Source organism: Scophthalmus maximus, chromosome 14 (genome assembly GCF_022379125.1).
Source record: "Scophthalmus maximus strain ysfricsl-2021 chromosome 14, ASM2237912v1, whole genome shotgun sequence".
Lineage (NCBI taxonomy): Eukaryota > Metazoa > Chordata > Actinopteri > Pleuronectiformes > Scophthalmidae > Scophthalmus > Scophthalmus maximus.
In genome coordinates, this window is record NC_061528.1 from 13952100 (window position 1) to 13973314 (window position 21215).

A 21215-nucleotide genomic window follows, 5' to 3' on the forward strand; every position below is an offset into this window, starting at 1 on the left:
TATACTCATGCTCTTTTTTGATGTTCTACATGTTAGCTCTGTCACAACGATTAATTCAAAAATCTAAAAGCTTTCCTTAATTTTTTAATAATTTATTTTCTGACCCAAAAGTTTGTCACACTGATAAATGTGTACACCTAAACTGAAGTTATTACATTCTCAGCTGATTAACTGGTTGACACCAAGTTGTCACCCACCTGCGCATGCTAAATGTTCAGTGACATTCGTTATTATTTCAATAAATATATATTTTTAAAATTCTTTTGATTTTCCAATTTGCTGTGGAGAATGATGGCAAATAGAAATATAAGCAATAACACTTCACTCCTTTAAAAAAGAAGACATGCCATATGAATATGCTTTTCAATATATAAGGTACAGAACTCAATATAAATAACCAAAACACAGATCCATTTATCGGGGGCTTAGTACTTCCCATGGCAACTGTGATTTGTAAAAAAACAAAAAAAAAACCTATAAAAGAAAAAAATATTTTATCTATCTAAAATAGATAAAATAGCACAATGGTCTAGCCTCACCAATATTGATACCCCCCTTGTAGTCCAAATTCTAAACAGATCAATATAAGTAAATTATTTTGAAGGATGAGTTATACAAGTCGCCCCTCTGGGGTCAATCTGGGACAATAGCTTTTTAATTTTTTTTATACATTATACAGTCAGTTGGCCAATTTTTCAATAACGTCTATTTTAATGAAGCAGCCTCTGTGTTTAAAGCGTTAAGGGACATTCACACTGTTGTGTGTGGTTGTTTGTTGATCACCGTCAAAAACTTTATTAATACGTTTGTAATTACAGTGTTGCCAGGTTGGTTGCCTCCGTTTGCGGGAGATGGGAGGATTCCAGCTCAAAAACCTGGCAACACCGACTATGCGCTGGATACAGCAGCAAGTATGGCGGACAGCGAGAGCGATTTGGAGACAGACGGGCTCGAGTCAGCCCTGGATACGTTGTGTCACAGACATTGCGGCGGCGAGTCGTCTCCGAAGAGCAAAGACTACTGCTCTGAGTTCTGTGAGGTACGTTCAGACCCCGTCGCGCTGCGTGCTCTACGGAGTCGGTGTCTGTTTATAGCTAACGCTAACTAGCGCCGCTAACATTAGCCTTCGGACTTAGCTCCGTGAATGCAGTTGTGTAGCTAGCTAACACTGAGCCGTAGCCCGCCCGAAACACAACAGGGAGGCTGAGCACAACCTCGATAAGTTATGGACGCTACTTCTTATACTTCAAGTAGCAGCTGTTTTAACCAGGGATCTCTCTGTGGCAATCGACACGACATAGCATTATAGCAAGCCCGCTAAGCTAAGCTAATGAACGGTATGAGGTCTTCCAGCGACCTGTGTGACTACTGTTATCTAAACACTTTATTAAACTGGTGACTGGAATACAACACGTTGTGCTGTCGAATACTATAAGTGAATGACCTATCAGGGTGACACCAAAATGATCACAGTCACCAATGGGAAACGTCCTGCTTAGCCATCATGTACCACATCGCACTGTTACCAAACATTGGCTAAGAATGTTAGCGACAGAAAGTTAGCAAAGTGCCTTTGTAGTTGCTGCCAAAGTGTTTTGCCCTGGTGTTACAATAATCACTAATTCAGAGCGGCTTCTGAAAGTACTCAGACTCCTTTACTTGTTGCATATTTCATTGCATTGCAGATTTCAATTTGAATGGTTGAAGTAGATCTACAGTCAATACCCATATGACAACAAGTTCAATTAAATATCTATTGTAACACATTTAGTGGAAAAATTAAAATCTCTCAATTGCAAAAGTATTTAGACCTAACCACGCAGGTGCATCCACTTGCCTTGAATATCTTTGAGACGTGTGTGGAGTTCGATTTGTGTCCGCCTCTGGCAAATCAAATCACATCACACTCCTGCTGCCAACTATTCTCACTGTGTGCCAGCACTCAAGTCAAACCAGGAAGTCCCAAGACTTCTGCACATGACACTTGTGATAAACCTGTGGTGAGCAGACCAGGACAAGGGTATATAACCATGTCCAAGGCTTTGAGTGTTCCCTGGAGCATAGTTGCCTCTATGAATTATGAAATGGAAGAAGTTTGTAACCAGCAGGACTCTTCCTAGCGTTCAGCATAACTGAGTAAGGGCCTTGGTGAAGGACATGACCAAGGAAAGAACTGAGTGATCACTCTTATCTGTGCTTTGGAAGTCCTGGGGAAAGGACCATCATCCCAGCAGCATTTCATCAATCAGGGCCTTTTTTGACTCCAAGGCAGAATTTAAACCCAGACTCACTCAGACTCTTGAGTGCATGAAGACAACGATTCTCTGGTCTGAGGAGACATCAATGTTACTCTTAGGGCCAGAAGAGTAACCATGCTTCACACGGTGGTTGTTGCAAAAACTTTCAGTCAAGTATCAGTGGGGGTGCCTCTCAGCAGCAGGGCCAGGGAGACTAGTCAGAATTAAAGAGGAAGAATGCAACCAAATCGAGTGGTCCTTATTAGAAAACCTGCTCCACAGTGCACAAGAGTGTTGGGCTTATGGCTCATCTTTCAGCACAACAATGACATACAGTATATAGCCAAGATGAAAGTCTCTTAACTGCCCATGTGTGGCACAGTCAAAACCCATAGAATATCAAACTGCACAGATCCTTGAAAAAAAACTTGAAAAGACTCTGTAACTTCTGCCAAAATGGCTTTTACATAGTACTAAATGAAGGTTTCAAATACTTTGTAAAAGAGAGATTTCCATTTTGATTTTTAATAAACAAGTAGATTTATGAGCAAAAATGGCAGTGTCAATGAGTCTGTCAGAACATCCATGCATTCACCAATCTATCTATATGAGTGCACTGAATGTGCTATTTGTAAGTTTTACTTTATATCAGCTATATTAGCTAAGCTACTATGTCCGATTAACTCTTGTCATATTGAAATAACTTCAATGTTTTTTGTGGCGGTATTTGTTCTTGCTGCACAGCTGGTTGCGGACTACACAGGGCAATGGCAAGTTCCTCTCCCCCAGCTGAAAGTGCTGAGGACGGCACTCTGCAGTTTCACCAAAGCCACTGCTGCCTTCCCTGATGACTGTCAGCACATCCACTATGTTCTCAGTAGTCTGGCCTTGTAAGTAGTTTGTCACTTGGAGCTGAGTATTTTTTTGTTTCTTAACAGATAAACTGTATCTTATTTCAGTAACTGTAACCAAAAAGCTTGTTAGTCAAGTCAAGTTTATTTATATAGCACATTTCATATTACAAGCATAGACTCAATGTACTTAATGTGCAATAGAAAATAAGGGAAAACACAGCAAAATATGAGATAGACTTGACTTGACATATGTAAACACCACACAGCTTAAGGTTAACAGTAAGATGTTGACTCACTGAGTTTTTTTCCCCTCATCTACAGGAGCTTCTTTGAACTGATGCTATTTTTCAGCAAAGAAGAATTTGTGGAAGACCCTTTAAAAGACATCCTTGATTCCTTTCAGGTGACATAACTGACCCACTGTCTTCGTCCTCTTATCTACACAAATGCTTTCATTAGACCTAGGTGCTGTACCTGTCTTTAGTAATCTGTGCTTAGTCTTAAGTAACAGTTACCAACGGCTAGAACCACCACAGCATAGTCATTTTAACTAAAATTATCAAAATAAAGACAACTTTGTTTTCCACCTCTACTGTTTCTGCTGCTTTAGCTGGCCATTGTGGACCTAAGTATCATAATACTCAATTTTGCACTTCCTCATCTCACGAAAAGGGTTTTTTCTTTACCACACCTTGCAGGAGTGTCACACTCAGCTGCTGAGGCACAGGAATGGCTACTTTCAGCAAGTGAAGCAGATCATCAAAGCAGGAGGCCCATGGGAGAATCAAGTGCTGCAAAGAATCCTGAAGGAGGCAGACCTGCCACCAAAAGAGGGTAGGCGGCTCGTGATCATATTTATTAACAGATATGGTGCAAACACAGAGTCCACTCTATCGTCATGTTCAGTACTTGAGCAGCAATTTCATTAACAAATGTAACCAGCTTAATGGAGAAGTAGAGGAAGCAGAGGAATGGGGAGAGCACAGTGCTCTGTAGTGCAACAGGCAATGTGACAGGTTGTAATCTAGCCTGACTTTCCTGTTTGTCATTCACTAATCACTGTCACACTGTTAGATTTACTCCAAATTATTGTACTGAATGCCTCCCTATTCAGTTTCTGCATGGTTTCATGCTCTTTGCAGTTTTTTGTCTGTTCTGTTTTGTTTTGTTTCACTCTTTATTAAATTCCAATTTCAAATATTAAGTGATAGCCTTAGTAAATAGCCCCATATCATGTACTTAAACAGGTATATGTTTCTCCCATGTAGTAGAGGAATACCTGAGCTCAGAGTTGCCAATATTCTTGGAGCTGCGAGTTCGTTATCTGCAGGCCTGTGAACGGATAAAGGAGGGTATAGCCCTGGCTAAGAGCTGCCTGGAAAACCGTGAGGCTGGAAAGCACCTTTACTTCCATCAGGCCTACCTTACCTGCCTCCACAAGGCCTCACTGCACGAACATCTTCAAAAGGAGGTAAGAGAAGAATAACAGCGCATTAGGGGTAGTGTACATAGTGTACATGTGTTTGTCCCATAAGATGGTAGAAATGGAGATGAATGGAAAGAATTACACCAGCCAATGATTAATCCAAAAAAAGACATGCTGCTTGTTTGATCAAATGAGAAAAACATTTAATCAAACATTTAAACAAAATATTGTCTTCGGTTCCTGGTATCCTCCATTGGCTGTAATGCACATTGATGAAGTGTGTGGTGTATTTTTTCTGAATGTGTGTGCCTCCACATATCTTCCGCCCTAGATGAAAGAGATAAATGGCCGTGATGCAGTGGAGATCATCTGCAACACAGAGAGTGTTGAAAAAGATGAGCTCCTGTTGTCGTTGTGTAAAGCTTTCCTTACGCAGCATCTACTCAATGGAGACATGTATTATATCTGGTAAGTATGATACAAGATACAGACATAACACTAATATAATATTTGTTGTTAAATGACAATATAATTAAACTAGATGTCTTTGTCATCTGCTGCCTGCCTACAGGGACCTAGTGTTCATCTGGAGTCGGTTGCATCTTAGGGCCCATCCCTCCAGACAAGGCTTCCTGGCTGAATGCTTAAAGTTGGCTTCCTCTGCTACCAATGTCAGAGCCATCTTCCCCTTCATCAAACTGGTCACCACAGAGGTGCGACATAAAACCACGTCATTATATGTTTACATGTTGTGCTCCTCAGGAAAAATATTAGAAAAGATGTTCCAATATTTATCAATCCATCTATTATTATTAAATATTTGTGAACTAAAAACAAATTGTAGTTTCACCAGGACACTTCCTAGAGTAAGTCATCAGTTTTTATTCCTGTTACAAACCGAGTAACTGGGCAAGGAGAGTCTTCATCGGGGAGATGACCAAGAACCCAAATATCACAAAAACACAAACAAATCTATCCATCATTTACCTCATTTAAATTACTAATGATTCTTTTTGTATAGGTGGGGGGTGAAGGTATCCAGGTCTGTGTGGAGCTTTGTGCCAGGGCCTTGCAGCTGTGTGACATGAAGGCGGACTCTGTAACCCAGTCATTGGTCTGCAAGACCATCGCCTTCCTTCTCCCTCATGACCTGGAAATCTGTAGAGCGTGTGCTCTGCTGGTCTTCTGTCAAGAACGCAGCGTGGAGGCTTACAGGACCGTCTGCCTGCTTTATATGCATCCCGACCAGGAGCCGCATCCCCACAACAGTCCCGTCCGGACCAATGTCCGCTTCCATATTCTGCAGGTTCGAGGGGGTGGGGAACATGGTCAGCATCTTATGATAAATTGGATATATATTAACTTTATTATTTGTGCCTACATTTTTTACGTCTGTGGTTTCCAGATGCTGAAGGAGCGCCTGTGCTTCGATCCTGAGTTCTGGAACCTCCTGACACTCAGGACCCATTGCTTGGAGTTGATAAGTGACAAGGTCATGAAGGCTGCTGTTCTAAATGAGATGAAGGAAGAAGAAAATGAATTCAGTGAAGAGCTGTCAACAAATTGCTCAAATGACTCAAATGAATCAAGTACACAAGGTCTCAGTTTGCTCCAGTGCACTGAAGATACATGTGTGAACCAAGATCATCCAAAAGAGCAGGTTAAAGAAGTGCAGGCAGAAAAGAGTGTGTCTCCAACAGACAATGCTCCCCTGAAGAAGAGAAAATGGAGGAGAAGGCTGCGGAAGAGAAAACATTCTGTGTCTGATGACGAGGCTGATCCTGGTGATGATCCAGAGATCAAATACAATCTCAAATCCACTGCTTTGGGCAATAAGCCCATATATTCTCTAAGACGCAATCACACTGACAAGGAAAATTCTGTTTCTGCAAAGTTCCCTCTGAACCGCAAGAGAGAGTATCTGTCTCGATGTGTGAAGAGCCAAATTTTGAAAAGGAAAGGTCGGAAGAAGAGATGGCTGCAGGGTCTTCCAAGGCTGGAGCCAGTACAGCCAGTTACAGAGAAGAAGGTCAAATATAAAGGGAAGAAGCGGGGAAGGAAGCCTTTACTGAAACTGGAAGTCTCTTACCCTGATAATGAAATGGTCCTTACTGAAGACGAAAGTGGTTTTGAGGAGAAAATGGTCACAGAACACACAGAGTTTGAGATGCCTCATCTGGAGAATGAACTTGAACAAGTGAGTGAAGACAGAGAGAATCAACTCGAACAAATGCATGAACTTGAAAAGGAAGATGGACTTGGGGAAGATACTGACTTGGTCTGTGTTAGCAGTCTCAGTGAACAAACCCACGACGACTCTTCGGCACAGCTTGAGACTCAAGTCTCCTTTCCTGCTATCGAAGCTGATCCTGAGCTTGATGGACCAACCTTAGAGTTAATGGATTGTCCAGTAGAACTGCTGCACAGCTATTCCCTTAAATCCAGAAAGCCAGAAGGTGAGAAAGTGCAGCCTCAAGAACCCTCAGCACCAGAAGAGCTGAATGGTGATGCAGAGCAGGAGCCCCAACCCCCAGTGGAAACAAAAGTCTCAAATACTGAGGTCAGTTATTCGCCTGTAATCTCTGCTCCAGCAATTTGAAAGTGTATGTTACAGTTGCATCTTGTTTTGAACAAACTGTGTGCACACACACACAGACACACACACACTTATCTGGGATAACACCAGATCAGGTGTATCACTAAAGAAGATAGAAGGACGTCTGCTGCTGTCCAACATGCACTGAACTTCTCCATAGGATCTGTATGTGAGAACACGAATGTCAGCAAATATTGCTCCAGACATTGTGCCTGTGTTGATGACTGTAAACAAAAATACTGATTTCAGCAGCAGAATTATCGTAACGTCATGCCTCCTGCTGCTTTTCTCAGGCGCCACAGAATGCTCTGGAGATTTTCCTGTTGTTGTGAACTGCCTGACTCAGACAATCTCCTGCTGCCTTTTTTTTATGCATGAACAGCAAACTCCAGAAAATATCCAGACGCAAATTTTGCGGACATTGTGGTTCTAGTGCCTTTTTTATATAATTTAAAAAGAAAAAAAGTCATTGGTTTGTGTTTTTTGTCTTCTCTCCAGGTGAAATCCAAAAAAACATGGAAGGACAGAGTTCTCCGTACTCAACAATATGCCCATTTGTCACACCACTGCAACATCTGCCGCAAAGACTATAAAGGCTTGAATATTATGAGGCACGCTCTCTCCCACCTCAAGAGTCGGAAACTAAGATGTATACTCTGTGGAAAACGCTTTAAACAGCTTTCTTTTGCCAAAAAGCATGTTCTGGACCACTTTGATGAAATGTGCAAGCAAAAACCTCCTGATAAGGACCCATGCACCGAGGACAAGCCAGCTACGAATGGAGTAGGAGATGGTGTGGAAAATCCAAACCAGCCTCTTAGTGAAAATCGGACTACCATTTTAGATGAGGAAACTCCACAACGGAAACCTGGAGGCAAAGCTAAAGTGTCCAGCCTCAGGAGGGAAGATAGAATCATCCGAAACCTACGCACGCTCATCAAGAAGACGTCTGTGCTTCACAAAAAGTGCAAGAACCCTGATGCAAATATTTTCAAGCAGGTAGAATTCAAGGATGAGCAGGTGGTCATTGAAAATGGTCTAGTGATTGTAAAAGATCCATCTGTGATTGAAAGGCATGGGGAAGGAGAGGGGGAGGAGAGCCCAGTAGGAGAAAATGGCTTTGGTGTGGACATCACGTATCACTTGTGCCCGTCAGAGTCCTGCGACCGAGTATTCTTGAAGGTCAGCACCACGCTGACAAAGCACGCTATCAAATGCCATATCAACGAAGAGAAGGTGCTGGAGAAGACTTTTATATGGGCCAAGCACAAGTGTTCCCTCTGCTTCAGGTGAGATGTACAGTAGATCAGGCACCACAGACTGTTAATGACTGTGACTGTACCAGTAGGAATTGAACCTGTAATTTAAACAATAACATCGTTATTTAAAACCTCTCTGAATGTGTAAAGGGTGCAATTGAAAGGAGGGAAATTGGATGACACAAAAATTCTGCATCCACAGCATTGATTTCTGGTATAACTGGCCACTAATACAGAATTCCAACTCTACATCTGGTGCCTAAATCAAAATCACTGATTTGGTTATGAATCATTCAGTAACTCTTACCTTCCTAGCAAGTGCATGTGGGACAGGTAATGTCAAACACAAAGGATCATTAGATGCAAGTTTTAGTTGATATTGGGATGCTAGTGTACCAGTTATAGTTTTTCCTCCCTTGTTATAAAATATACAAAAATGTAAATCTTTAAACCTCACCATTCTTTCATACATTGAGAGGAAGTTATTGCTTTAAATATTCTGTCTGCTGTTAAATGATCTTTACTGAACATTATATATATTCGCTGTGCTTTTCTCCAACAGGCAGTTACAGTTTCTCCAGAATTATAAGGACCACATGAAGCTCCATAATAATCCGCTGCAACACTTCTGCTACCATCTAGATTGTAACCACCGGTTCTTGACACAGCAAGAACTGAAGGACCATGTTGTCACCCACCAGCCCTTCAGACCCCAGTGTCCCTTCACCGACTGTGAGAAGCTTTTCTCAAGCCTCCAGGGCCTGTACGACCACGAATGGAGACACTACATCCCAGCGCCTCAGAAAGAGGAGCAAGAATCGGGAGCTGGCAGACAGATAAAGCAAAATGCTGAAGCTCCGTGGAAGCAGAGAGTGAAGGTGGAAGAGTTATGGCTGCAGAGTAAAAAGGCGCAGAGGGACAGTCCCACCCCTGATTGCGTGGAGGCCTCGGATCTTGAGGAAATGAGCAAAAAGAATGAGCGGGATGGTGAAGGAAATGTTCCAAACAGTGGTGAAGACCTGTCAAAATCAGATGATTGTTCAGAGAAAAGTCAGGAGCCCACAGATGACAGCAACTCCACCATTAATGGATATGAGGACAGATCGACCTCCACTTCCCATGCAGGTACTGCTGCAGCCACTTCAACTCGGAGGTGTCAAAAGAAACCTTCAGTCAAGGACCCTTTGAATGTCCGAGACATTGAGGATTCATCTACTTTGGCTGAGGGAGTCCAGCAGAGGCTGGGAGAGCCGCACATCACCGAGCACAAAACCTTCAGACCCGAAGATCCCTCCTACGCAACATTTGTCAAAGCCCCCTTCATTCGACCGCCGCCCTCCACTTACCTGGACGAGTCTCTGCTCTCCATGCGCAAGAGAAGGACCACCGAGGAAGCTGCTCTGAGGAAAAACGTTTACTGGTGCAATAAGAAAAAGAAAGAACTCGAGCAGGAGACGGAGCAGCCGGTGGAAAACGTGGTCCCTGAGCAGAAGGTCAGACAGCGCTGTGACAAATGTTTGTCCTCCTTCAGCAGCCTAGAAGAACTGAAGAAACACCAAGCTCTTAACACCTGCTCTGCACTATTTGGCTTCGATTCGGATGATGACAGTAAGCATACACGATTCACTGGTTAGCAAATGTATCAGCTCATTATCGCATGAATAGTTCTAACCTGCTTGAACCAATTTTCTTTTTTGTTTGTTTTTGTTTTTAGGTTAATAGTGCACGAGGAGCCGTAGCTGGAATGACCATGATGCTCCGTCACCAAACATTGAACAAACACACTGGAACCCTTTCTTACTACGCAGACACAGTACTAAGCAATTCCTGGACACCAAGTGTGTTAGTAAAGGCAGGATATGTGCCAAAATGGTTAATTGGAGGATTTTATTAATTGATAAATCTTCTGAAGCAATAATTTTAAAGTAGTTTTGAACATTGCTATTCTTCTAAACATCACTATTGTGCAAGCTGTAAACAACTTTCAAAGGAGACATATTATTCTTTTCAGTTTTCCCCCATTCCTCTAGTGTTATGTAGGTTCTTTGTGTATGTACAAGATCTGCGGTAAAGGGAGCTCATCGCCCCGACAAGTTCCTGAAACGCCCCGTCAGTAGTCGGTGATATCACAATGTTACGCTAAGTGCCTGGCGGCTAGTCTCGACTCCCCCAAACAAGTCCAGGTAAAGTGAGAGTGGAGGCTGATGGGCCTGCTGGCCAATCAGAGCAGACATTGGGAGGGGGGCCTTAAAGAGAGCAGAGCAAAAACCAGGTGTTTCAGACAGAGGCTGGACGGAGGAACTGCAGGAATGGACAGTATGTTTACTGAACATTAGAGGAAGTGATTACCAAAAATTAAAATTATGAACCTGAATATGAGCATTACATGTCTCCTATCTAAAAGAAACTCTGAAAAATGCCTGGGAACTGAGAGATTAAATAAGCCATTACATAACTTCACACAAACCAGTATTTCTTTCGTAGACCACAGATTGAGTGTTTTCTGGCGTCAACATCCTGTGGTGACGTTATTGTACCACATGATATAAAAAGTGTTAAATTCAAAACGACGTTCATGAACCTGCCTGGTAAAGGATGTTGCTTATCAACCACACTTGCACCAAACTTCAGCAGTGAAGAAATCCCCCACAATGGTTCACTTTGGCAAACTACTTCTCCTGAAAACTTGGGTGGTGCTACAAAAATGACCCCGTTACTTGTGGTTGTCTTTGCGTTCACCCTGTTGACACTGGCTCATGTCCATTTGTGTCATATGCTGACCCCTTTAACAGATTGCTGATTTGAACCTGAAAGATTGTCATCTTTTAATCATATATCTTTTAATCTGGGTTTCTTGAAAACTAACTGATCTTTTTTGGATCTGTTTGTCTTTAAGGGATGTCAGTTAGTTTTAAACTAACTGATCACTGTTGGAACAGTAACTTTTATTTATTTATTTATTGTTTTGCATTGCAAGATTTTAGAACAAATCATTGTTCCCACCAAACCATTTTTTTAAGGATCTAGCTTTGAGGCGAATTGTCTCGTGCTTTGTTTATAAAAATGTATCGGCAGAGGCTGTCTGATCATACTCATACTTATTCCTATGCTATTATGATTTGTCCTCACAGTATGGGTTTTAAATGCAGTACATCATGACCAGTGTTTTCAACTTTAAGGAATATTTTGAAAAATCATGGTAATTGACAGTTGAGCAGCACAGAGCGTGTGTTTAGAATATACAGTCTTCCAGATGAAACATGTACCAATCTTTGGTCTTTGTAGACCGGGTGTATCAAACATGTGAAATGAAAATAACAATGGACATGTGGTGGTTGTGTTCTCTCCCCACCACTCTAAACTAATTAATTTTGATTCTGAATAAATCCTTCAAAGCTTTGACAACATAACACAACTTTGTTGTTTTCAGCTTAATGTGTGGGCTGCTGTTTTTTGCAGTTAAGCCCAATAGTGTTTGCCTTTTTTTAACTAGTCCTCTGGCCTGACATCACGAATCAGTTGACTCACTGAGGCCGTGATCAAAATGTCTGAAACCGGGTAAATCTGCCTTCGTACCGTCACAGATTCTCTGTTCAGCGAACAAGTTACTCTGTTTCATTAGTGCCAAGAGGGTGTTAGACTGTAGATAAACATGGGGACAGTGACACAACACCGGTTTACTTTCAGTGTTTCACCTTGTAACTCTCGGTGATCATATATTTCATTGTGAAGAATATGTTAAATTGGTCCTGTTATGTATATACTTTTGAGATTATTACTGTTTGATAACTTTTTAATGTAATGTTTATATGGGACTGCACTTAAACCTGCTTATTTATATGTACAAATTTAACAGATTGGATTTGGAAAGGTAATGATTCCTCATTTATTTTTCTTAAAGAAAAGGTGATGAAAATTTGTTTGAATAAACAAATGGCAAATCTAAGTCTTTTGTCTTGGATCGTAGTTATTGGCCTGTTATATTTTTTAATATTTATTCATGTACATGAGATGACACAGTAAAGAAGAACTCACTCAGTTTAGACTTTATTTATAGTTCAGCATTGCATATTTACTAACCGTGAACATATTGCTTCAATAAACTCCTGGAGAGAGGAAAATAGAATTGATTATATTAGAATTGCTTTTTAAAGATATTTTTGCATCACAATCTCCTGCTACATGATGTAATTAGAAAAATAAATACAGTGATGAGTTATAATGTAGATAACATACAGAAGTACCAGCCTTTTGTTCTGTTCACTTTAGTCCACAATGACCAAAGTCACTCGGAAATGCAATTGAGTGAAATCAAGATGTGGGTGCAGTGTCACTGGCAGTGTGAAAAAGAAAAAATCTGTTTTGACAGAGGCAGAGCTATTTCATGCAGCAAATGCCTTCCAGTTGTAACATGCTCATTAAACCATTTGCTTTGTTGCCATTTTTAAGCTTAAAGACAGAAACCAATACTTAAAATAATGAGCGCGATTTTAACACGACACAATCTATAGGCAAACAAATCCAGACGACAGAGAATGAGATGAAACTAACGAGTATTAACAACATGCAGCGTACAGTACGTTGATGTCATCGACCAACTTGAATTTCGTTTCCACGCACGTTTTCCTTTGACCTGGGATAAAGTCTGTAATAATGGAAAGTCACACCCTCCTCATAACCATTCATCTTTAAATTACTGAGAGTGTTGGACATCGCACCAAAAATACGTCAAGATGCATCATGTTAAAAATGAATCTTAGAAATGTTTTAAGGCCAGGTAAAATGGAAAAGCGATACAATTACATTTCAATGTTGAGGTGGAAACTCAACACGATGGCAACCTACAAAATTAATCAAGTCTTATCTGCTACGTTTCATTGTATTCATGAGTGCTGATTTGGGCAATGATAAATATGTTTTCGAGACAAATATTTGAATAAACACGGAACATTATTTCAACGGTGAACATTTTTCTATGTGAAAAAGTAAAAAATATATTTCAACAGCATTTCAGAGTTTGCGATAAACATTTTGAGTTAAGAGTGCATCCCAAAGTTTTCATTATTCACAATATCATCAGATTTCTTACTAGATGACTGCGTTGAAAACATAGTCTTTGCACTTTCGCGATTTTCAAATGGAAGACCTGGATCGAAAAGAGCGAGTGAAGAGAGGGAGAAACACAAAACCAAGACATGCACAAGTCTGAGCACTGCATCTGTCTGTGGAGCTGTTAGCAGCGGGGGAGATTCCAGAGGACACAGATCCCCAACTCACAGCTACTGAAAAACACTGCTGAAAACATGGAGCAGCTCTGTGGATGATCTGCAGACCACTACACTCGAGTGAGTGGGTTTGTAAGTTCATCAGGCTTCGATATGGCTTGTCGAGGCAGTGTGTTTGGATCAGCAGTTATCAGCTCCATGTGCTCCACATAAGCAGCCCGCAAAAAAAATGGGTCGTGTTGGACTGAGAAGGTTGCATCATCTGTTGGTCCTGAGTTTCTGATGTGGCGTAAAAAAGATTTAGGATCGGAGAGTTTGAAAACCATAGTGATGGTTGAATTTGTTGTTATAATAATAATACAGATTGCAGCATTCATAATCATAAATTATTTGTGATATGTAATGTTGTCATTTTACACAAGATGCAAAAGTTTGAAAACATTTTCAACACAGGTGCATTTTCATCATATTAAAAGTGCCGCCGCGGTAGAAAATGTCTGTGCATATCTTTTGTTTTGGGCATTACCCGAAACCAGTGAATCATGAAAGTCAAGTTCGAATAAGCCGATGAGTACTGTGCAAACACGGCCCTTTGGATTAACAGTTTGTTTCGCATAAAAAAAAGGTTCAATGAGGTTAAATTAGATGCAGAAAGTAGACGGATGCAAAAAGTGTTTAGCTGCGTGTGTATGTATGTGTGTGTTTGTGTTGATGCTCAGCGGGTGCCGTTGGAGCTCCAGTCATATGGGAGGAAGGTGACCTTGGTCTTCCCCTCAGACAGGACGCCCTGCAGGCTGGTCTTCTTTGGCGAGTCACCCATGTGCTCCAGCACCCACTTCAGCAGCTACGAGGGAGGGGAGATAAAACCCAGTGAGATAAGCAGATGGGTTGAAGAAATGTCAGTATTTTTTTTTTCCTGATATAATTTGCAGGCCTTTGAATGATGACTGCACTGTAGTTACACCTATCACTATTATTGGCAGACACATACTTAAAAAAAACTCAACCTTTGACAAGTTCAAATGCTGTAGTAGAGGCATTCATGTTGTTGGAGTCAAACCTACATTCTCATCCGTGCCTCCAAAGTCGGCCTTGTACCACTTGAATATCTGACTGAGTCGCACTTCTTTTTTCCCAGAATCCACCACACAGCCGTCGTCATTCTCCAGGAAGGCTTCGGCCGCGGTGCGGAGCTGGCTGTCGATGTCCTGAAAGAGATGAGTGGGTCACACTTGATGTCAGCCCATTCAAGCTCTTTGTATTTATCAGGTTGCGCAAGGAATCGAGGCTGAAGCAGGGGAACTGAAACGCGCTCACCTGTGGGGTGTACGTTTTGATGGGCGGGCAGCCCTTTGCGCCACAGTTCAAGGCAAAGTGAATGAGGGGCTCGGCGTGCGGGAGAGCCACCTGGTGGAAGACAGCAGGAGAGACATTTAGTCATTTCCAAAGGAATTCCGTTGCATTTTCTGACTCGTGATTTAACAGAAGATCTGAATACTTGTAGCCGCGGGTCTGTCTGGGAGAAGGGCCTTCGGAACTGTGCGAGACCCTTTCTGTTCCCTCTCAGAACGCCGTTCTCAATGTCCTGCAAGGTGAACACTTCCCCTCCAATCAGGTAGCTCACATAGTTGAAGAACTACAAGATGGGACAGAAGCAAATATATTTTAATGTAAGGCCAAACACAAATTGACAAACAGTACGATTAATGTCTATCCTCAACCTAAGAGCAGGAATATCAGCTGGGCCTTGCTGCCGCCATTAAAAGCTTTTTGCAAAACAAGTATTTCCAAACACATGAGGGGGTTTCGAAATCGAGTGTGGCAACTTTGAGTGCAGCCACGCGATCCTACTCTGTATCTTTGCCACAGGTTGGTGGGGGCCCCCAGGCGCAGGGACCCGTGGATGACCAGGGCGTTGTAGATGTTGATGAAGAAGGCCAGCTTCTCCTCCCGGCTCAGCGAGAGCAGCTCCACCCTCTGCAGCTGAATGGACAGCTCACAGTAACGCTCGAACGCGGGGTTCGCCGACATGCCCTTGTAGTCCACAGACTGCGGGAGAACACACACACACACACTCTCAGTTTCTCCAAATACACAGGTGTAAAGAAAACACGGCATCCCTTGTGCGGGTGTATGAGACATACAACGTCAAAAAAAATCTCGTGAGACCAGAAAGGCCACAAGATGAAAAACAGTCAAGGTCAATCTGTGTGCGCAGCCATTTTCTTTACATACAGTTAGGCCTGTCGCGATAATTACGGTATCGACTTATTGTACGATACATGAACTCGATTATTTGTATTGAACTAAATAACAGCCATTGTGTTAAAATGCGTGTATGTTGACATGAGGAGGAATGTCAACAACATCCCGGCCGGTCGCGCTGCTTCGATCCGCTCATCTGCTCTCCGTGTCGGAGGCGATAACATCAGCTTGAAGATTCGCATTCAGGGCCTACTGTACATTTCAGATAACATTTCTTTCAGCAGCAGCGACACAAATTGCGTAGGAGAAGAGCAGTGACGACCAATAGGCCGTTGCTGCATGCTCACACGATTCAGTATCAAAAAAATTGGTCTTAAAAAAACTATTAATCATGACACGCCTACATACAGTGCAAAATGCATGCCACAGATTCACACACACTCACACACCGTGCAGTTACAGTTACAGATGAAAACCCTGAGCCGAGTCAACAGTCAATGAGGCCGTTACCTTGCCATCGGCGGAGAGATGCTCTGTGAACAGTTTCAGAGTTAACTCCCGCAAAAGCAAAGAGAGCTCAGCAGCTGAGAGAGAGACGGAGAGGGAGAGGGATGGTTAACGTTTCACATATTCGTTAGCTTTGAGTCGTGCAAATGGAAACATGTGAGCCTGTGAGCAGAAGAGAGAACAGCGCGGCTGAGCACAACTCCACTGTAACATGCTCAGAAAAGAGGATTATAGCAACAGCACAGCATTAGCTGGTTAGTTTGCCTCTGGAGGGATGCAACATTCGGTTACAAATACAGCAATACATAGCCAGGCAATATGCCTCATCACCTCCAGCACCACCACCGCGGGAAAAAGAAAAACGAATTAAAGGCTGACAAGTAGTGATCTGACAAAAGACGGCACCAAACCCCGCAGCAAAGAAGAGCATGGTTTTGAAATAGGGCTTAAATGATATACATCTGTTCATATTTTTGAACTCCAGCTGACACTAGGTCATATTTTGTGCCAATACTTTATGCAAAAAAAAGTGGGACAAGAGATACTACATGATGTTTGAACAAGTGCAAAGACCAACTTCCACTCATTGTTTTCATCCGGTGGAGTTTGTACAGTTGTCATGGTGACAAACACAGGTAACTGACCAAACTCCATCTACTGATGAAGACGTTGATTTGCAGTTGAAAGCTCAATAAAAATTTATTGAGTGAACCTGGACTGTTCATACTGCATTACAGCGCCCACACAGAAGGTGAAGGTCATGGAGTGATGTGAAATCTTTTTGTTCTTTTATGACAAGCTATCATATAAATCATTAACCCCCATTTCAGCTCTTACCATTGTAACCTTCACTGCCGTTATACACAAACCCCAGCGAAGCCCAGAAGCCCAAAGGCCCGAAGCCTGGTCCCGTCCTGACCTACCCAGTGGGACAGTGCAGCCTGCGGTCTGCCCTGCGTTGAGGGCTGAATGAGGGTCGTCCTCCAGCAGCCTGTACAGCGTGTCCATGGTGTTCTCCCCTCCTCCAAACCCGCCGCCCTGCTGCCCAGAGCCTCGCTGCACACTGACCATGTACTTCTTCTGCAACAGCGCCTGTCCAGTGGAACAGGCCTTGGCCCTGGCTGCCACACACACGGCCACAGTCAGCAGTGCGCAGATCTGGATTGTGCTTTGTATGAATCGGGACAACTTGAGATAGTTCCAAGGAGTTTTCCAGATTGTCCTATGCACGTCTACCACAAGACTTTCTATGTGCTGCAGGTCTGCAGACTTACTTACCCATGCCCTTCTCTCTCTGCAGCCAGTCAACCAGCTGAGTGCCTGAGAAGCTCTTTTTGTGCACAGACAGCCCCTTCCTCTGACTCCCAATCACATCGCCATGTTTGAGGTCTTCTACCAGGTTGGCCAACTCATCTCTCTCACACACAAACTCTTTGAGGGCAGCAATATGTGAAATGTGCAAACAAGCAGAGAAACACATGTTCATACACACACGTGAGAAAGATTATGGGGCAATGTAGCATGTGCACAAAAATGTATTGGGTTTGGGGAAAACTGATCGTCTGAATTGGGTCAGCGTCTTTTAAGCCGACACGTTTTTTCTCTATGAAAAGTGTAACGCAGCTTTTTCTTTTATAAAAAACGCATAACTTGAGATGAACGAAAATATGTTGACAGTTCAGGAAAATATGTTGGAATACCTCATATCCTCAATAGAAGGACCAGTTTCTTCATATCTGGATGGCATAGCAGGTGTCACAGGGGAAAACAAAGGTGTGCAAACAAATGACTGTGTTGTGCTCTTGAATTAATTATGAGCCATAATTACCATACAAGGCTGAAATGTAAAATGCTACTGAAGAGCAAATGAAGATTTAACCTGGCAATATCAATATCAATATCAGCATTTGTAGGCGCCTCACTTCTCACCCATCGTCAAGTTACTGTGGCAGTAGGGGGTGAAACACCATGACGATGTTGCCAATGCTAAGCATCCAAGCTAACATTGAATATAAATATTTCTCCGCAGACAGCTGTGTTTGTGTGTGTGTGTGTGTGTCCCAGGGGAGACGCTCTGTTTACACTGTAGAGAGCTTAGGGATCACATATAATGAGGCTCCATCCACAGTGTCAAGTTCCCCCTATCAACTGTGTTTATCTATAGCAACAGGAGATGTCCACATATGCCCACACACTATTTCATAACCACTAACTGCTCTTGGCTCACCTCCTTACAAAAGTGAACTGTGCCAAACACCAGCCCGCCGGACTCTGACTCACTCAGAGTTCTCTCTCCTCGCTCACTGTTTGATCACAGGGCCGCTGACATTTCAGAGCAGACCAAACTGACATTGCACAATTAATCAGCCCCCAATGACAGAAAAACAATGTACAATAGTTCAACACACCATAAACTGTGCATTACAGACATTTGTCTATTTCTGCACCAAATCTCTCACTGGTGAAGTTATTGGCTGTTAAGGCTACTAAGTCATCTGGAAAAAACAAGTACTCAACCTTGCAAATTTTTCCCAGAGTAATAAATCCCTCACCTCCATCCGTCTCTCCGGCTACATCCTCTGACTGGTTCTCCTCTGGTAGAGGCGGAGCGTCTGCTGGAAGAGGCTGCTCCTTGACCAGACTCACCAACCTCTGAAGCTCCTCAGGAGCCTGAGGAAGTGAAGCAGTTCGACACAAATGAACATGTTAAGACATAATTTACATTTAATGGTAGATGCATTTGACACTGTACAAAAATATACAGTAAGTTCACCGGGTGTCTGTCCTCTTCCTCCTCCTCACCAATTTCTGCAGGTCGTCATTGCCCCCGACGTGGACGTTGTTGAAGAAGATCTGAGGGACCGTGCTGCGTCCCGTTAGCTCCTTCACGGCGGCTCTCAGCTCCGGATGACGACCCATGTCCACGTCACGCACCGGCACTTCCAAACGCCCTAGGGTGGCTTTTGCCTGCACACAGTGCGGGCAGCCCTGGATGGAGTACAATGTCACCCGGCCCAGAGCACGGCTCGCGAACTCCTCCATCTGCAACAACAACGGTGAGTCAAGTCGGAGATTTTTAAGATTCATCTGTCCAGAGAAGAGTTGCTGGGCTCCGTGTGTTGCGGTAATGTATCCTTCTGCTCTTAGCTACGGCGCAAACAGGATAAGCAGACTAGACACAACTTTTGGCCTTAACCAGTGTAGCGCTGTTCTCCATGTTGACGTATGTAGATGTGTAAGTGCACAGTGCATACTGTGTGTGTTGCATGTAAATGCCGCATATTTCATGGACTCCCCGGAGAAATGATGTCCCTTTTGCTAGTAGGTGTGTAAATGTATATGTGTATAAAAGCCTGTTTTATATGTTTATGTATATGTTTTTTTATCTTTACCATATCATGTATTTTACTATATGACAGTATGATATTTGACAGGATATGTATGATTTGGTCTTACATGACTTTGAACTGCAGTACATTAAAGTATAAGTTACCGTATCAGTCTGGTACATAACTATGCAGTGAGTATCAGTCTAGGTCTACCAAGTGCTGGATCAAACAAATAGACAATCATGTTGCTTTCAGTATGTAGACGGGGGCGTTGCAACAGCAGGCAATTGACTGGTGCCCAGAATCCCTGGATACGCACCCTCGAGTAAACATTGGTTTCCCCTGTTTTTGATGGAGTTGTCAACAAGTTGGTGTAATAAAATAAGGAATATACCAGTGTTTCCCCTAAGTTTACTGGTTGAGGGGTTTGGGGTCGTTAGGGGAAAATGATTATATATTATAAATTATATATAGGGGAAAACACTACCTCATTTACAAATGTACATGCACGAGAATTCCAGAACATTTTTTATTTTATTTTCATGTAGGACAAACATTGCAGATGCATTACAAAATGATCCTCTACCTTGGCAGTATCTTATTAATAAGGTTGGTAGTAACAACTGATACCGATGTTCATGGAAGACGATTGAACATGAGTGAATACGATGTTTAAGTTAAGAGATGAAAAGCCCATGTAAGGTAACCCCCATTTATAGAGTAACAATTATTGTTCTAGGAAAAGTCTTTGGTTCAATCTAAAGGAGTATGAACCCTTACCAACAGTGTATCTCATGGCCCACGTTTTTTTATAGAGTTATAAATGGGACTGTATGTCTTTGAATAACTGGACAGTGATTCGACTTAATAAAAAAACAACGATCAAATCATAACACAACACTTGAGTCATCATTCAGCGCCACGTCCAGTGTAAATCGTCCACTGTCTGATGCCCAAACTGTTGGATTATCTCCATTATGTGAATATATTATACATACATATAGACATATTTCAGCGAATGATAACAACAGTGACGTGACGTTACCTCTCGGCGTCCTGCTCCCTGCTGGACACGGGAGGACAATATAGAGGATCACGTCTGGTCCTCTTAGTCCTGCGGGTTTAAAGTGTTCGAGTGCGGTCCGATGTCGGCTGGAAATCCTCTAGAATGAGCCGGAACGCGGCCGGAAGGTCTCTCGTGTTGCGGGTGAACGCACCAGCTGACGGAGCGCAGGGCCTGCCCACGTCCACCGCTTCATGGCTGCTGACGGCCAGCTCGCCTTGTGGTGCCTTCGAATGTTCCCCGTAAATTCTAAAGCTCTTTCGCTTTAGCCCACAGAGTGGTTTACGATTACGAAAAACCCCAATCGTATGTTTCGACGCGACAGCAACATTATTGGCCACGATATCTCAATTCTGCCTTCAAAAACTACAACAAATGGCCCATCAATAAGCCTTAACTATGCGAGCAGAGCAAAGTAAATGACTCATACCTGCGTTCGTTCAATTTAAGAAGCCAATATTTCCTACAGCTTTGAAGGCAAAAACGGTCCTCCTCGTATTTTTGCTCGCTGTAG

At 42.7% G+C, this 21215-nt stretch overlaps 2 protein-coding genes across 3 annotated transcripts; one reads left to right on the forward strand and one right to left on the reverse strand.

Annotated features, from left to right (window-relative positions):
* Positions 1 to 876: 876 nt before the first annotated feature.
* On the forward strand, positions 877 to 12318 carry LOC118320517 (zinc finger protein 654). Its single transcript, XM_035651390.2, has 12 exons — positions 877 to 1039; positions 2982 to 3127; positions 3413 to 3494; positions 3790 to 3925; positions 4360 to 4562; positions 4849 to 4985; positions 5089 to 5230; positions 5539 to 5823; positions 5923 to 7077; positions 7612 to 8402; positions 8935 to 9980; positions 10087 to 12318. Exons 1-12 carry the CDS (start codon positions 914 to 916, stop codon positions 10089 to 10091), a joined length of 4254 nt encoding a protein of 1417 aa, XP_035507283.2. The 5' UTR covers positions 877 to 913; the 3' UTR covers positions 10092 to 12318.
* Positions 12319 to 12406: 88 nt separating this feature from the next.
* Positions 12407 to 21195, reverse strand: zgc:152951 (uncharacterized protein LOC569013 homolog). Of its 2 annotated transcripts, XM_035651391.2 has the most exons (11): positions 20684 to 21195; positions 19112 to 19351; positions 18862 to 18979; positions 17588 to 17740; positions 17233 to 17430; positions 16313 to 16386; positions 15449 to 15646; positions 15096 to 15233; positions 14915 to 15004; positions 14662 to 14805; positions 12407 to 14441 (listed from the first exon to the last, which is right to left on the reverse strand). In XM_035651391.2, the coding sequence occupies exons 2-11, from the start codon at positions 19349 to 19351 to the stop codon at positions 14313 to 14315; spliced, it is 1482 nt and encodes a 493-aa protein (XP_035507284.2). In that variant the 5' UTR covers positions 20684 to 21195; the 3' UTR covers positions 12407 to 14312. The 2 variants fall into 2 exon arrangements, with proteins under 2 accessions (XP_035507284.2, XP_047193040.1); XM_047337084.1 differs by lacking the exons at positions 17233 to 17430; positions 17588 to 17740 and having other exon boundaries at positions 20684 to 21193.
* Between the last annotated feature and the right edge of the window lie 20 nt (positions 21196 to 21215).